This window comes from Mastacembelus armatus, chromosome 14 (assembly GCF_900324485.2).
Source record: "Mastacembelus armatus chromosome 14, fMasArm1.2, whole genome shotgun sequence".
NCBI classification, from domain to species: Eukaryota; Metazoa; Chordata; class Actinopteri; order Synbranchiformes; family Mastacembelidae; genus Mastacembelus; species Mastacembelus armatus.
In genome coordinates, this window is record NC_046646.1 from 8,386,483 (window position 1) to 8,404,768 (window position 18,286).

Below are 18,286 nucleotides of genomic sequence, written 5' to 3' on the forward strand. Positions count from 1 at the left end.
TCACTGTGGTTTTTGTGACTTTATGCGGCTTCTGTGATTTTCCTTACAAATAAAAAGGGAAATTATTAAAATAATTAGATAAATAAAGTAATTCTTTCCTATAGACCTTGTTAAAGCTACCAAGCATCTCATAGCTACATCTTGATGCGTTACTGACACAGATTCATTTTGTCTTTTACAGGCAGCTCTTCTGATGACCTAATGGAACTGAATTCACAAGTAGTGCTGTTTTGGATCCTGGTGCTGCACTGTGGCTCTGCTCAAGGCAGTATCCTGTACCGGGTCCAGGAGGAGCAGCCTCCCAACACTCTCATTGGTAGCCTGGCAGCAGACCAGGGACTGCCAGACTCGGGTCACCTCTACAAATTGGAGGTGGGTGCCCCTTACCTTCGTGTTGATGGGAAAACAGGAGACATTTTCACAACAGAGATTCCCATAGACAGGGAGACCCTGAGGGACTGCCGATCCCTGGCTAAGGGTAAAACCTGCTACCTGGAATTTGAAGTATCGGTGACAGATCTGATACAAAATCAGAGCCCACGACTCATTGAAGGACGCATTGAGGTACAGGACATTAATGACAACACCCCGCAGTTTCCCTCGTCTGTGCTCACCATCTCTGTTCCTGAGAACACAATCATGGGGACACTTTTCTCCATACCTCAAGCTATGGACAGGGACTCAGACAGGAATGGTGTGGCTGACTATGCCTTGACTGCAGGGCCAGATGCAGCAACCCTGTTTGGTTTACAAGTGGCAGATGATAGGGGAGGGAAGCTCCCACAGCTCATTGTGCTTGGCAATCTTGATCGTGAATTAAAGGATTCCTATGACCTGACCATCAAGGCAGTGGATGGAGGAAATCCTCAGCGCTACAACAGTGCTTTGCTGAGAGTGGTTGTCACCGATGCTAATGATAACGCACCGAAGTTTGAGAAGTCCATGTATGAGGCAGAAGTGCTGGAAAATAGTCCAGTGGGCCACTCTGTATTGCAGGTAAGACTATAAAGCAATTTTTCTATTAAAAAATTAAATAAACTTATTAAACTGCATTCTGGAAAACATTTCAGTTGCCACCAAAATGGTTCATGCAGCTTGATGTATTGTTTTGAAATCCATGTTAAGCAGCTAAAAAGCACAGGGATTCTCAACCAACTTATCAAGATACAAAAAAAAAAAAAACTTGTATCATATAGTGTTTTTTGATGAGATACAGTTATGTGTAAAACCAAATCAAAAAGGGATATTTACTTTGTTGTAGTAGTTTAAAATATTTAAAGCAGTGTTAAAATTCTAAATGTTAAAAATTTAACTTGCAAAGCAGATTTCTTGGGGAAACCAAGGCCACACTTAATTCTTGTTGAATCACATATCTTCTTAAATGCAAATTTTATTCACTCATATTGCTCTAATGTTCATTTTTAAGTAATAGACAAGTAGAAGTACTAGAGACTAGAAGTATTAGAGCATTAGCACATTATGTTTGTACAGGTAATTAAGCTGCTTATTGCTTTTGTTGTGCTATTATACTTGCAGAAATAGAGTTAGAGCTACACAATGTCAGAGTGTAGGAGTGTGATGCTCTCTGTAGGATTTTCTCTGCATACCACTGTGAAATTGCCCTGACTGTCATGAAAGAAAGAGCAGATTTTTTACCATATGTTTTCATGGTATCATTTTCTCCAGCCCATTTTTATAATAAAGGAAAGGAGGGAAAGCAGTGAAGGAGGGCAATAATAAAAAAAAAAAAAAAAAACATGCTGTGGTTTTATGTGATTAGACCTCTATTGATTTTTTTTTTAAATTCATTTATTAATTAACTAATGATTAGTAGAGAAAATCCTACATTGGGTAACTTTAAATCTGCCCTCAAAATATTGTACCTAATTCACACCTTTAACCATGTAATTCCTTCTGTTGTAGGTCAAAGCAAATGACTCTGACATGGGCCCTAATGGAGAAATTGAGTACACTCTTCACCAAGCAGCCGACCCAGTCCCTAAACTCTTACGAATCGATCGGTCCACTGGTATTATCTATGTCAAAGGACTACTGGACAGGGAGGAAATCAGCAGTCTGTCTTTCTATGTGGTGGCGAGGGATAAGGGTCCTCAACCTAAGAGCTCTAAGACATTTGTAACTATTGAGGTGACTGACCAAAATGACAATGCCCCAGCTGTGGAAATTCGTGGGATTGGTCTTGTGACACACAGTGAAGGAATCGCTAACATTTCAGAGGACATGCCAGTGGGAACAGCCGTTGCTTTGGTGCAAGTCTCGGACAAGGATGAGGGAGAGAATGCTGTGGTCACTTGTGTGGTTGCAGGAGATGTGCCCTTCCAGCTCCGCCCTACCAGTGACTCATCTAGTGACAACAAGAGGAAGTATTTCCTACAGACCACTACTCCTCTTGACTATGAGAGGGTGAGGGATTACAGAGTAGAAATTGTGGCAGTGGATTCTGGAAATCCAGCACTATCAAGTACAAACTCTTTGAAGGTGCAGGTGACTGATGTGAATGATAACTCTCCAATATTCTCCCCAGCCTTGTTTGAGGTTGATTTTGCTGAAGAAAACCAACCTGGGGAAAAAGTTCTGGATGTTACAGCTTCTGATGCTGACAGTGGTACTAATGCAGAACTCCTCTATAATATTGTGGCAGACTCATCCATTAAAGGTCTGTTTGAGATTGACCCAAACACGGGTGAAGTAAGAGCCAGAAGCCCACTTGATCGTGAGCACAAAGAACGATATGAGTTCCGGGTCACCGCAGCAGATAAAGGGTCACCTGTTCATAAAGGAACGGCAACAGTTGTAATAAAAGTCCTTGACCGCAATGATAATGATCCGAAATTCATGCTTAGTGGCTACAGCTTTTCAGTTTTGGAAAACATGCCTCCCCTCAGTCCAGTTGGTATGGTGACAGTCCTGGATGTGGACAAAGGTGAGAATGCTCGTGTTCACCTCTCTGTAGAGCCTGATGGAGGGAAGTTTGTTGTTCAAAATGGAACAGGCACCATTCTCTCAAGCATCTCTTTTGATAGGGAGAAAGAAAGTAGCTACACTTTCCGTCTGAAAGCAGTGGATGGAGGAGAACCACCCAGATCTTCATATGTGGGTGTTACCATCAATGTATTGGATGAAAATGACAATGACCCTGTGGTCACCAAGCCTGCCAATTCTTCCTTCAGGCGTTTATCACCTTTAGCTTCCCCAGATAGCCATGTGGAATTAGTGGAAGCTGAAGACCTGGACAGTGGGCCTAACGCAGAGCTGGTCTTCAGTATAGCTGGCGGAAACCCTTATCAGTTATTTCGCATTTCCCCTTCCAGTGGGGAGATCACCTTAGCAAAGGAGATTACCCGAAAACATGGTGGACTACATCGCCTAGTGGTACGAGTGAGTGACAGAGGGAAGCCTGCACGTCATGCCACTGCCCTGGTCCACATCTATGTCAATGAAACCATTTCAAATGTCAGCTTAGTAGAAGCCCTAGTTGGACACAGTCTTTACACTCCATTGGACAGGGACATTGCCGGTGATCCTGACAACGGTTTTGCTGCACAGCGTAGTAACATTTTGTTTGGAAGCCTCGCCGGTGTGGCAGGTGTTGTAATGTTGATCTTGGTGGTGGTATTTATTCGACACCGCATTCAGAGAGAAACTAAGAGTGGGTATCAGGCTGGTAAAAAGGAAACAAAGGACTTATATGCACCCAAACAGGCACCAAAAAATGCTAAAGGCAAACGAGGAAGAAAAGGCAAACCTCAGAAGTCCCCAAAACCACTTGGGGAAGAGGAGGAGGTCAGCCTTCAAAAAAGTCTCAAGTTCAACCTTGATGGAGTCAATGATAGCCCCAGGATACACCTGCCCTTAACATATTCACCAGGAAGCCCTGATATAGGCAGGCACTACCGCTCCAACTCCCCCTTACCCTCCATCCAGCTGCAAGCCCAATCCCCCTCAGCCTCACAGAAGCATCAGGCCGTCCAGGACCTGCCCGCTGCCAACACCTTTGTGGGAACAGGAGGAGATGACAACTCTACCGGCTCAGACCAGTACTCAGATTACAGCTACAAGACCAGCCAGCCAAAGTACAACAATAAACAGGTAAAATCATGCCTTATAAAATAATGTAACTACTGCCTAGGAGTAGATGGTTGTGTCACATAGTCTTAGAGAATTATTCTACTGTGTGCAACACTTAAAAAAATCTTATTTAATGACGACCTCTCATGTACCATATGATATTGTTGTCAGCTACAGTAATACTGTATGTCATGATATACTTCAAAGAAAATAACACAATACCAATTAAATTTGCATTTTCATATTTTTTAGGCTGTAGTTGTAGATAATATATTGTCATCAATTACTTATCGTAATATTAACTACAGTGTCATGCTGACTTCTATTCTATTAGTTTCACCTCCTCGTAACTGGATTCACAGATAAAGTTGCTGCAGCAATGATTAACTTGAGGTATGTGTTCAAGTGTTGCACTCCTAGCAAACATAGATAGTCCTTTATTCTTTATTTCATCAGACTGGCAGTTGAGCTAAGCAAGAAAGGTCCATTTCTGAGTGACTTACTTCTGCTCTTCTGTCTGACCTCTAGTGCTCTGATCTCTGCAGGTCACTTGCTCTTATCTCCCTGGTCCTTATGCTCTTATCTCCTCTTATCTGTACAACATTTGGCAAGGTTCAAATTGCCATGGAAACAGAAATATTAATAGACCCAAGGGATTACAAGCAAAAAATTGTAGAATCTAGGGATAGAAAGCTAGTGTGTCTCTAGGTTTCTGTGTCATCTGCAAGTGTGTGAATGTGTGTCTTGGACAAGGCAAGTGTAGATGTGTATTTGTGTGTGTGCACAGGGGGGATAAGGCAGACTACCATAATCCTTAAATGGTGTAACAATCTGTATAGTGCAGCAAAATGTCCAGATGTCCTGATTCCTTCAGTTTATTAGAAGAGTTATACACCTGCTACTGAAATGGGTTTCTCTTTTTCAAGTAATTACTGTACTGAATTCTGATTCGACATGAAAAAAAGCACCCAGTGTCAGCAGGAGGTACAAACAGTATTATATAACTGCAACAACCCCCAACACGGCATTCCCTCTCTAACAAACGCAGTGCATCTGTGATCAGAACTTGACATGACTGATACTGTTGAACTTTGCTGTTATCATTTGTGAATCGCACAGATAACTAGCTCAACAATGCCATTTTCACATTGTTGCAGTGGCAATCGAAACATGGCCAACATTTTGTGCTGAAAATATTTGACATTGATGTCTGTAATTTATTTCCTCCAAGACAAGTTGACATGGGCTTCCATATATTGCATCGCATGTGTCATACATACAAAACAGTTTGACATTCTCCAAGGCTTTACAGATAAAGTTTGCCACATAAAAACAAGCAAAAATAGAAGTGGAAAATATGCCACAGAGTTCTGAACATGTGTAGGTGACACATTTTCTGTGGAGCTATCTTCAGAGCTAGTCTCACAGTTGACTGGTTGGTAGTTTCAGCAGATGCTAGCTGACAGCTTAGGTGATCACAAGCCTTTGTGGGTGGAGTCAGTTTAGAGAACAGTCGCCACTGTCTCCTTGATGGACAACATAAGGGACCAAAATGACTACAAGCCACAGGGTGTGTCTGGGTATTTGTCTGTAGTGCCAATCTCTGTGTTTGTGTGTAGATTGGCTACTTAGTAAAAGTGTGTTAATTGTAACTGTGGCACAGATGTACACTCTCAGCGCTTGACAGTGTTTGTGGTTTCTCAATATGATAACATAAATGTGGATGAGATATAAGTGATTGACGGGCTATGTAAAAACATGGACAGATGTTGAAACTCATGTGACATACCTCAACAGATGTTGTCTCATGTATGGCATCCCCTTTCACATCAGGAAGAACAGATTGACCAAAATATATAATTAAAGTAACTGCCAAGTGATGTGACAGATGTAGAGTGGTGCCCTTGCTTTAATTAACTGTGCTACTCTCAACAATAGCATTTCATCGTGGTGTCTGGTTTTGTATTAAAGTTTTGTTATTATGTCTGAAAGTTACATTAATACAAAACCAGACACCATGATGAAATGCTATTGTTGAGAGTAGCAGTTTTGTTATTATGTCTGAAAGTTACACTGTAAATGGATTATGACCACGTAAAATGCAATAAGCATTTATTTTAGCAAAATATTCGCCACTACTTTTTATTTTAAATAGATTTCAACAGTTGTGCCATCGACACAATTTAGTGTTGTAACTATTTGCAGTATTATCATTCCTTCCTTCGACTCTCTCAGGCATTAATCATAGTAGTAAAGGCAGGAATAGGGTGGCAGTTTACTGCTAATGGGTGAACCCTCAGTCAGTGTTTAACAAACTAAAGCATTTCAATTTGGAAATCGTAAAATACATGTGTGCGACTGTGTTCTTGCATGTGTACTTAAACTGCTTTTGTGTGTGTGATCTCCAGGTTGAGTTTTAGCCATCGATAGTGAGGGCATTTTAAAAACATAATGATATTTTGTTCTGAGTCCACTTCTTTGAAGGACTTCTTTATTGGGGTTAAGTTTAGTTAAACATGTTCACATGAAAGCTCAGGTTAAGACTAGGGACTAGGGAATGGGTCATGTCACTTTAACCATGTATATAGATATTCACAACAAATGCACATAGAATAATAATAGAGACGTATTAGATTAGACTGTATTGTGTGGGTGTTTCACTACTATTGTCATATCTGTTATCTGCTATATTGTAACAGATTAAATCACTATTACTATATCTACCTAACTCTAGATTTATTTTTCTGATTTGAATTGATTTGTACATTAGATTAATATTGTATGCTCATGAATGGCTTGTTGAGGGTGCCAGAACCCCAGCAGATGTTTAAGATGTCCTAATTAGATCAGAGCATTAAGCATGTGCCAGCTATATGTGCAAAGCCATATTTGTTTTGCTTCATGCTGCAGGAGATAGTGCTGCTATTGGTTCAAACACATTTTCATTTTCCCAAGAGTCTGTAGAGACTTTTTCAGTCCTCTAATTGCTTTAGATTAACCCATTTTGGCACAGAATTCCTGAAATGCAGTTTTTGGGATATACTACATTCCAAGGGATATACGGCTTCTAAATATAGCTGAAGGTAATTGGGGAAAAAAACATCCGTTGCCTCACAGAAGATTAAAAACAAAATTCCAGGAATCGACTTAGACATTTGAAACCCTTAACCACAGTTGAAACCAATGGTTGTTCATCTTTATGTGTCTAGAACCAATGATATTCAGAACCATGGACAGCGCTTTTTGATGCAAACTGTTCCAAAGCTTCTGTGCAGATGCAGAGTCAAGTGGAGAGAAAACCGAGAGCGCCGTGTGAGGCTGATATAGATGGACTGCTGTCCTCTGTGGTCCTCTGTCAGCACCCATTAGTATTATACCACACATTGATTAAAAGTTTGAAATGCTAAATTAAAAAGGAGCCATATTTCACTGGAAAGTTTTAAAAGCACATAAACACCTGGAAAATCAAAGAACGCCCAAGCCATTTTCTCTGCTATTTCTGATAAGACACAAGCTTAACAAGTGCAAATGTACCATCAAACAACTCAAAATATTTCCTGTCTAGAATTTAAACAAACTAGATGAGCTCTCTCTCTGTGTGAGGGTGCTATAGCGTCCCTGTGCTGAATACAGGACCTTACATCTGCTTTCATATGGTTTGCACTTGTGTGGGTAACATTGTAATTAAAGAAGGGACACTGGGAATTTTCCTCAGGGCCTTGGCACGTTAAACCATTCTCAGGTGTACTTTATGTCACAACTTTTACGAGTAGTCATGTCCATACCAAAAAGTATGGAATAAAAATTGGTGTGGCAATATCATGTACTGGTACAATGCAAGATGTACATGTCATTTACAGTGTAGACCATAAATTTTGTATATGTTTGAACTGTATGCTATGAGTGATTTGTTAAATTAAATTCATACAGTACATTGAGTTAAATTAAATTTACATTCCTAGATATTATTGTCAATATGTTACTTCACAGTTGTATCTACAAATGACATGGTACGGTTTCTTAAACAAACAGCTGGAGATATATACTATATACTGTACAACTGTCTTTGTAGTTTTTAAGCCCCCCCTCAACAACAACCCCCCCCCCCCCCCCCCCCCCCCCAATTTCACATTTGAATGTGTGATATTGCATGATGGTTGCTAGAGAGACCAGTGACTCATATTAGCCATTACAGCTGATAATTAGCCCTGTTGGGTCCAAGAGCTGGCACCTTTTTTCACACTTCACTTAATGAGAATCCTACATCTGAACACAACACAGTGTGAGAGGTACGGAACACTGACAATCCTGTGTTCATGATTCCTTGAAAAGCTGTAAATTCATTCCTTACAGACAAGCGCGCTTTAAAAATGTATCCAGAATGTTGTCACCTTGTGGCCCATTTGTTCATCTTCTTTCCTGTCTGCAGTAACCTCAAGCCAATTCAATGGATTCTTCAAGCAGGAAAGGGGTAGACTGAGCCAGTGTGAGCCTTAATTAACCTGCTTCTTTGTTAAGCAGGGCCCACACTTTGTGAACTTTAGGCATCCCTTAGAGCTAGGATTAGCCCAATTTAGCCCAATGCTGCTGTTTGAACTCAGCAGAGGTGTATTACAGACAAGGCCGGAGGCAAAGTCTGCACTTGTTCTACAAGACTGTGACATATTATTCTCTCTTACTAGTACTCAAGACCAGTGAAACCTAGAAATCACTGAAAATATATCATCTGCATTTTAGTGAATAGTTGGTGAATGCAGTGAGTGCAGCTGACTTATTTTCCCTATCTTTTCCTATCTCAGGTTCCAATCTTCCTTCCAGTATTTCTCAAACAGGCACAACACAGAAATACACACATGCACACAGACACCCACACACAAATGGCTCTTTGCACACCACATATTTGCCCTGGCTGATTACCCAGAAAAAGAAGGCTGGAAGGAAAGTGAGGTAAAAAGCATTGTAGATGCTGGAATAATTCAGCCAGCCTTTACTGCATGTTTTTTTTTTTTTTTTTTTTTTTTTTTTTTTTTACTGTTTTATAGCATAAACGCATGATTCAATGTATTGCCCCTGCACTGTACTGATAATACTGTATATACTTTTTAGTGACCAATACTGCTGGAGTTTGACTTGTTAACAAAACCACTGGTTTACCAAACCTATTTAATAAAAGTGACCTTAGTTCATAATATGGTATACCTTTTAATAATTGAAACAGAGTACCTGTGAGAAATGCTGATAGTACAATTATTCTCAGTTTCTAAAAGTATTTTAGAACCACTGTAGCAGGTTACATTCAGGAAATCTAAAAGTATGCATTTAGTAAATAAAATGTTGATACTGTAATACGAATTAAGTTACAGTATCCTAATTACTTTTGAAACTTCTACCTGAAAACAAGAAAATTATATATTTTTTTCAGATATGGTGACATTACTGACATGGAAACAAACACTAAAGGCTGTTTTTGGAGCAGAAGCTGGTAATCTATGTACAGTACTTTGATCCAGCCTTGATGGGGCCCAGGCATGGTTGGATCAAACATACTCATAAAGACGACAGGAGCAGATTCTCAAGAGGATGCTTTCATAGGTCTTAGTAAATTTAATTGGAAATCTTGCTCTATTTGAGAAACACATAATATGAGGGTGCAAAATAATGTCCACAGTGGACTTGTTTGTTGTGGCAGGCACTATAACAGACATTGAACAAGAAGAACTACTGGAATACTAAACCAGAAAAATAATGTGCCCTAGCAGGGTGAAAAATCCAACAAATACTGGAACTAATTGCTGATGAGGAGTAGCGTGGTAGACAGTCGATAAGGTCTGGTGATCTACACTGGAGAAAAACGGTGGGCAGAGGATGATTGACAGACACAGGAAAATTGCTGAAAACACAGACTACAGAGAGACGGAGTGGGGGTCTAAATGTTTCTGTCTAAAGTTGAAGAGGAAGGAGAGGGAGATGATGCAGAAGGCAATGTGACTCTTGCTAGACGTAATACCATGGCTGTGTATGAATAGCTGAGCTGTGATTGCAGGCAGCATTCGAATAAAAAAATGCAAGTGATTCATCAGTGACAGCACTGGACTACATTGGACAAATACAAAAACATATTTGTGCATGTAGGGCTTATAGGTCATATACTCAAGTTTCCTTTTTTACATTTTACAAGGAATGGATGAATGTCTGGAATTGATGCTAAAATGTTTCCAATAGATTGCCAGTATCCAGTACAACAATATACATCCACAAGTTGCCTGTAAGAAAGCAGAATGCCTTGTATTACAATGTGGAGTAACACAGGCTTTCTGCATTATTAGTGTTTGATCTTCTCCCAGCCAGACCTCCTTTCTTTTCCTTTAGAAAATGAAACCAAAGACTCCTTATCCTTTTCATTATTTTCTGCTGAAGCATTGCCTTTAAATACTGTGTGCTTCTAATTTCATTTTGTTTAGGATGACTGAACACGAAGACAGAACTGGCAACTTCCCCTTGGGACAGTAATTAAATTAAAGCATAATAAAACATGCTTCTCACATCCTGAAATGATGTGAGCTAATCTGCACACATCAAGTTCTAGAAAATGTAGAAATGATTGTACAATATATCGTTGAGAATCTTAGAGATACCTTCTGGTGTTGTGTTTCATGGGATCAAATTGGTACTAAATTTGGGCATTATTGGCAGGCATTCATTCCTAGCCACTAGCAATCAGACATAAAGTGAATATTTACTCTAAAAAAAAAATGCAGTCAATTGATCACACCTATGATTAGGGCTATTGGTGATATATCTTACTTCTCCTGCACTTTTCAAATCATGCCACACAGTTCTGTTATTTATTATATACTTGTTTAAACTCCTTTTGTTTATGTAAGCTGAAAAATCCCTCTCCTATTGCCCAGTTGGTAAGCCATGCTCAGCAAGATACAGTAATCTACAGTATGACAACATTTATATAGGATGTCAAGGAAATTTTATTCGGTTCATTTTCTAACTCAGATTCTTCAGTTGTTCAAGTGTTTGTGTCTGACCTGCCTGTTGGAACTGCTGCCATAGCTCCAGCAGCAAACCATGTGTAACTGCATTACAGACAGGCAGGCATCTTTATAGACATTTGGCTCATTGGCAGTAATAGCTAGCCAACAACACCAGAAGCAGCATTAGAAACAAATCCCATTCAAAATCTGGATGTATTGATTTTTTGCAGACACATCAGTACCAATTGGAAAAGAAACTGCCCTTTAAAATATATGGAGAAAAATAGCAAGCTTGTTTTTTGGGATGCTTTAGGCATGGGAAAGTCTAGGTGTGTATGACTTCAAATAAGCCTCTTCAGTTCTGCACAAAGTACATGTCAGTGAATGACCAAATTCTAACTAAAAATAAACTAAAACAGCCAGGACAAGATGTGCCACCTTGCATATTATTTGAGTACTGGTCTAGTGGGATAACACTTAAAATACATAAACCCCACTTCTTCATATCTTCTTTGGCATGTCTGCTCATTGCTATTAAAAGCTGTGTTAGGCAGGTGGAGAAGGAGGCCAAAAATATTCATATAACATCCTTAGTCATCCTTTGAAGTATCTTGCCAGGGTAGAGAGGGTGTGTGTTACCTTGACTTACAGTAGACAGAGATAGATGTCAGCTGTGTGATCTGGCTGTGCACAATATAAAAGATGGCACAGCTCAATAATCAAGGCTTATGTGGAAATGCTGGCTGCACACACTGCCTGCTATACTCAGCACATTTACAGTTTCCTGGCACCCTCCCTGTACCCTTCTGATGCTGTTATGTTTCATGTTCACTTAAAGACTGGAGTGCCTAAATATCAGGATACATCTAAATTATTCACAGGCCAGTCAACTGTCAAAACTTGAAGGGACACAGTTTCTTTAAGTCCTTGTGATTTAACAAGTCAAATCCTATTTGATTCATGTGTTGCTCATTAGCAGGTGGATTTCTGGCTTTATACCAGCAGACTGATGGAGGTGCTGGAATTATTGGCGAGTTCCAGGTAGTTGGGGAGAGAAGATTAAAAATTGACTTAACGGAAAATGCGAAACCATGGATCATGATGGACAAGTTGGACACACCTATTTTTATATATTCAGCAGCTTTATGTGCATACCTGGCAGCAGGCTGCTTAACATGGGGCTCAAGTGAAAACTGCAAATTGGGTTTGTATTGCAAAATGTAACCAATTCATACATAAGATACTAATTACTGAGTTTTACTAATTTACTGAGTATTTCTCTCCCATGAATTGTTTAATGTTGACCTAATGTACTGTACCTCACTCCATGTTACACAGCATCACTTAATCTGTTTGACTCTCTGTGTATGAGAACATGTAATGGGCTAATTGACACATAGTAACATAGTAGTAAATAGCAGAATAGCAGAGTAGTAGTAGTTTCCACTACTCTAAGTAACAGGGAAAGTATTATTTAAAATTCCCCCAATAAGAAACCCGTAATCTAGAGGGATGATCAACATGATGAGGATAACAAAGGCAGTAGACTTTCAATTAGTTTGTCCTAATGAGAGTACTCTTTGAATTATAGGGATTGATTTTATTTGCACCTCACTCTTGGACTGAATGATCATAATTAGCCAACTGAGCTTGTTTGGCAGATCTAGACAATGAAGACAGGAATAGTACGAATTTTTTTCAGTATGTAAAGTTTAATTAAAACATTTGTCTCCTCCTATGTGGAAAACCCGTTTCAAGCAGTAACCTGAAAATTGTAACTTTAACATAACAACATATTGCAGAGGCAGGGGTCTTTTTTTAAGCCAGACATTACAAAACTTGGAAAGTGTACCAACAATGTGTGATACTACTGGCATTATGCTGTTGCTTTTGCTGCATAAAAATACTAACATAGTGTGAAACTTGTTACTTCCAGTTTGCCTGTTGTTTCAGACAGATTTTATTAGTGTTTTACGCCAGGACCGGTGCAACATGGCTCATGATTAACATTTCAGCAGCAGGCTGTAGAGCGTGTTTCCAACCCAAGATTTTTAACAATTAATGGCACTTTGAACACACCATAAATACTGTTTCATGCATCGTGCCAGGTTTAATGCATTAATTTTGCTTTAAATATTTTTAATAACTGTGTCTTGATTTAAGAACAGAAGGACAAAAGTCAATGACAAAAGTCTTCCTGATGAATGGCAAATGTGACTGAACCTTCTGTGGAGTTGGCCCTGACTGCCAGCCATCAGACCTCTTGATGTGATCAAAATGCCCAGCAATGCTGACTTGCTCTTTGATGTAGAGGGAAAATAATTAAAGTGTTGCTAGTGATCTATATACGTATTAAAAAGTGATGGTCTCTTTTTATTGATCAAGTCTGATGAAATGTCTGATGAAAAGCCATGCTCTCCTTTTTCCTGCAGCTCATGCTGTATGTATGCCTTCTGCCAGTGGCCTATGGTCAGATTCCATCTTCTATGTAAAAAATAAAGTAAAATGAGTAAGTCCTTTAGGTAAAGCTGTGTGGAAGCTCAGTTCCCTGATGGCATTGCCTTTAGCTGAGATATTATATCACCGCACATCCCAGCCTCCTTACCTTCTGCCAGGCAGATTAGTGCTTTTATCAATAAGCAGCTTAGCACCAAAGTGTCCCTCAATAATATGCCATGGAATATTTTTTTTTCTCCCACTGCTTTAACTCTTAGGCTTCTCTTTTTGTGTCTTTTCATCTTACACATTCTCATAACCTCAATTTCCCTGTTTTCAGCCCCTAAAATTCTCCACTTTCTTTAATGCTCAGTATTAACCTCTGACTTAGAGAAGCAGTGATACATTATGTATTCTCTTCAGGTCACATTAGGAACCTAGACAGGGCCCAGGAGGGCCAGAGAGCAGCAGCCCCATCAGACATACTACCCCATTAGAAGGCTGCAGCTCACCATAAAACCCATTAAGGTCCATTAGGGAAGTTCTCTGGTCCACAGACACCTTTAAGAACATCAGCCACAAAGGTGCACAATTTCAGATGGTGTAAAACATATTTGATCGCTCATTGCATTGCAATGTTTTCCTTACTTATTTACTCAGATCCATGTATTAGATGTTGTTACACAAAAAGCAATTGTTAATTTGTCAAACATTTTTGCTAACAATACACGGTTGTCTCATGGTTTCAAAGAATTTATTTAGGGCAGTCATTTATGGCAGTAAGTCATAATCATCCATGAATTCAGGAATGTTTGGTGACAGCTGTTTTAACTATACAGTTATCCCATTACTTTTCTATATAGCAGGCCAGGACACAATGCATTATCACAATAAATGTAAATTAGCATGAGCATTATTGAGTTTAAAACAGATCCCAACTGAGATTTCACTCAGTATTTTGTAACTGCCTGAGCACGCTCTTCAGCAAGTGGCAGCTCATTCACCCTCCTTCGACTGGAACAATTGCATACAGCTGTGAGGCTTCAGCATAGTGCCTCTCATGTGATTAGAGTACTGCTTATTATATTTGATGAGTCTGACCCAAATCTTGCAGAGGCAAATGCATTTTTCATAGCAAGTTAGAAATTCTAAATCCTAGATCAAGTCAAAGGTGAATCACTGACTTGGCTATAAATTGCTATTTCTGTGGGAAAGTCTACCATTTGGTCTTTGGAAAGATTTTCATGACATTTAATAAACACCATGAAAACACCCACAAATGTTTTTACCAATTGTGACAGCAATGTGATGTGTTACATCCACATACTTCAGCTAAACCCAAAGTTTGCCACACATGGTTCTGGAACACACCTAATGAATGGTGCCTAATTAGCTTTTAGGGAAACATTTCTCTTTGTGACAAACTGTTGTGGGATTATGATTAATTTTATGTTCCACACTTTTTTTTATGATAGCAGGAAGTGAGGGAGTTTTATTTCTACAGCCTAACACACAAACATATTTTTTTTTTTTTAGTTTAAAAAGCGCTGATGTTAAATGAAAATTAAAAAGAAAAAAAATCATATAAAAAAATCAAATTATTTTTAAAAAGATATTTTCTATTTTATATAAACTGTCCCAGAGGATTACATGGCACAAATGTCAATTCATAACGAACTAATATTAACAATCATATATTTGATATATTTCAAAATCCAAATACTTACTGGTATTTATATGAACATAATTACAGTGTTAGAAAAATTGAGATGAACTTCAGAAGAAAGGAAACCACTTGAAACAAATTGCCTGAAGTGTTCCATGGTACAAATTTCCCGTCAGAAATTAGGAATCTATGCTGTTTTCATTCCTCTGGTACTTTGCATTATAATATCATCCTCCCCTTTTTACACCCATAATGTCTCTTAGCATGTCATTTGCAGACAAATTGTAACTCATCAACCTTGTATTCAATATAATTTTATGTAAAATAAATCATGTACATTCAAATTACTATGAATCTGCAATATTGCACTTACAGCATTTGGTCATCTTTGTAACATAATAGATAGTTGGTCCTGGGAGATAACTCTTGAGTTAGTGATCAGACAGTCAACAAGGATGTGTTAGGTCTTGGCAATTGAAGTATGAAGTAGAAACTGTTCTTTAAAAAGGATGATGACAGGTTTTAATTAATTTCAACACATAATAAAAAAATGAGTACTGGTCCTTTGGAGTTATCAATAAGATGTTGAAATGCATTGTAGGGAGAGGAAGCCAAATGAATGGGTCTACAGTAATGTGACTATTCCATTTACATTTCTGATTAGAGACCTTGCTGATTAAATGCTTTTTAACTAAAGGGTGACAAGACAGAGGAAGAAAAGAAACTTGTCCAAGAGAAATAATCTCATTCATTTTGAGGCGCTCAACATTTTAAGTGATTCGGTACATCAGAGTGGTTACGTCCAAATTTCTCACAAAGGTTTTACTGTAATAGTGGAACAGCAAAGATTTTCATTAACCTTTGTTACATCGCAAGACAATTATGTCAAATTTTCATTTACCTGCAGATTGTTTTGACACATCTAACACTTATGACAGCTATTAAGCAATTAAGCCTTGTTCATTTTACATTTAGATACAAGTCCAGTCTTCTTGACTAAATTGTTTTTTCTGTTTAACTTGTAAAGGCTGCCAGATCAGCTCCTGTGAACGTTTTACACCATCTCACTTCTATAAACCTTAAAGGAATACTTAGATATTTTAGGATGTTTTTTATTAGCTGTTTTCTCAAGACTTAGATGACAAGAAAAGTGTCACATCTGTTTGTTCTTGATAGAGGAGGCTCTGTGATGTGTTACTGTAGCTTAACACAATGATTAGAAGCAGGGGAGACAGTTCACATGGCTATATTAAAGCCCATCTTGTTTACTCATTGTTTATATGTGTCTAACCTGGAGAAATAGCGATAGTAGTAGGAGGTATTACCTCTGGAACACAATGGAACTATGTCTAGACAACAAGAGCTGGGTTTACAAATAACACCTCTTATGTCTTGTCATCAAATGTGTAGCTGTCACATTTGATGACAAATGTGAACCAAACCATTGTGTGAGTATTTAAAGCATAGTAAACTTTAGGTGACTAGCTTAAGTCTACTTGGATGTATCGAAACAGTCTCCAGGATAATGAAATTTTGACATAATTGTCTTACTATGTAACAAAGGTTAATTACAATCTTGGCTGTTCCAGAGAAAGTTGGATGTAACCACTCTGATGAACTGTATCACCTAAAATGTTGAGTACATCAAAAAGTCTCCCATGCTAGGATGAGCTGAGAAATTAGAAAATGAAATTTACCTTCAACCTAATGGGCCTGCATCCTCAGAGCCTGGCTGTATGTATTGCAATTAAACATGGGAGGATGTACCTGTCTGTTCCCTTTGAGTGTATTTTGCCTCTACTGCCTGGGGTCAATAGTCTTGGCTCAACCAGTGGCTGCAGACCTCTTTGTCACCCACACGACACAACATGATAGTATCCTGCCGGCTTGTAGGCCTCGTCTGCCTGGGCTGCCTGTTCTTCTCAGTGTTGGCAGTTCAGGCTCCTTTGTATGGAACTATTCACCCCTGTGGGATTTTCTTGGCATAACAACTGAACACCTGCACTGTTTCCCCTCTGGCGACTCCAAGGTGTGTTGCATCAGTATTTCAGCCGGTTTTGCCCCTTCAGTCTTTTACCTGCAGTCACCTATCTAGTCTACTAACCTTAAAGTCCCCAAAACAGGCCACATATACAACACTCCACTGTAAAGCTCAATAATATGAGCTTATGAATTGATTGTGAAATGAATGCACTATAATGTGCCGTTAAAATAAGAAAACTAGTGTCCATGGTAGTTACACACTTTTTTATTAATGACAGAACAGTGCAGTTCATAGATACAAAATTGACCATAGAGCCACTCTACACAGGGTGCTCAAGTTAGAGTAAAATAACTGAGTGACTACTAAGGATGTTATAAAGATTAGCCTGTGAAGGGAGTGATTTCAGACACTTATCAAGACCAATCACAACATTGTCTCAATATTAATCACACACAGGATAAAATCATATCCTGGAATCGAGCTCTTGTTTAGTAAGCAGATGTCTAAAATGTTTCATATTGTTTTAAATGCTAATTTCACAGTAATTTCAACAATCATTTGGTCTAATCAGAAATGTTAAAATATACATGTGGTTTGAGTAGAAAATTAAAGATAAAGAGAGATGAATGAATCATCCATCATAGATATTAATGTACTGTTTTGGATGAATGATGAAGGAGAAATCAAAGTAACAAATACATGAAATGGGCTGATGATATGCAGCATGGAAAGAAAAGAATGAATAGATTAGCTATTGTAAGGCAGAGAGGGCGGGCAGGAAACTGCCCCGGTAAAATAAACGAAAGACTCTAAAGTAAAGATATAGTATCCTTATGGAAACAGAAATTGAACTGCTTGTCAGATAACTGCATGAGCAGCAGAAACATCTCACAGCTCAGTGCAGTAATTACAGACTTACCTACACACTACAGACAATTCAGGTTAATTACACCTGGTGAAGGATGTGTAGACACATTACCCACCAGGGACTGAACATGCAATATGATTGCCAACTACTCCACATTTCCTCAGCCAAAGAAAGTTGTTTTTTTTTTCTTTCTTGTTTTTTTTTTTTTTTTTTTTTACATCCAATTGAGTGATTTTTAGTGAGCAGGTACCACCACA

The 18,286-nt window shown here is 38.7% G+C and overlaps 1 protein-coding gene across 1 annotated transcript in view; it reads left to right on the forward strand.

Moving 5' to 3' along the window:
- Positions 1-201: 201 nt before the first annotated feature.
- The window catches only part of pcdh1a (protocadherin 1a), a 69,849-nt gene continuing 51,764 nt past the window's right edge, over positions 202-18,286 (forward strand). The window contains exons 1-2 of the mRNA XM_026328801.1: positions 202-996; positions 1,924-4,110. Coding sequence (XP_026184586.1) covers positions 202-996; positions 1,924-4,110 — 2,982 coding nt within the window. The remainder of the gene's footprint in view (positions 997-1,923; positions 4,111-18,286) is intronic.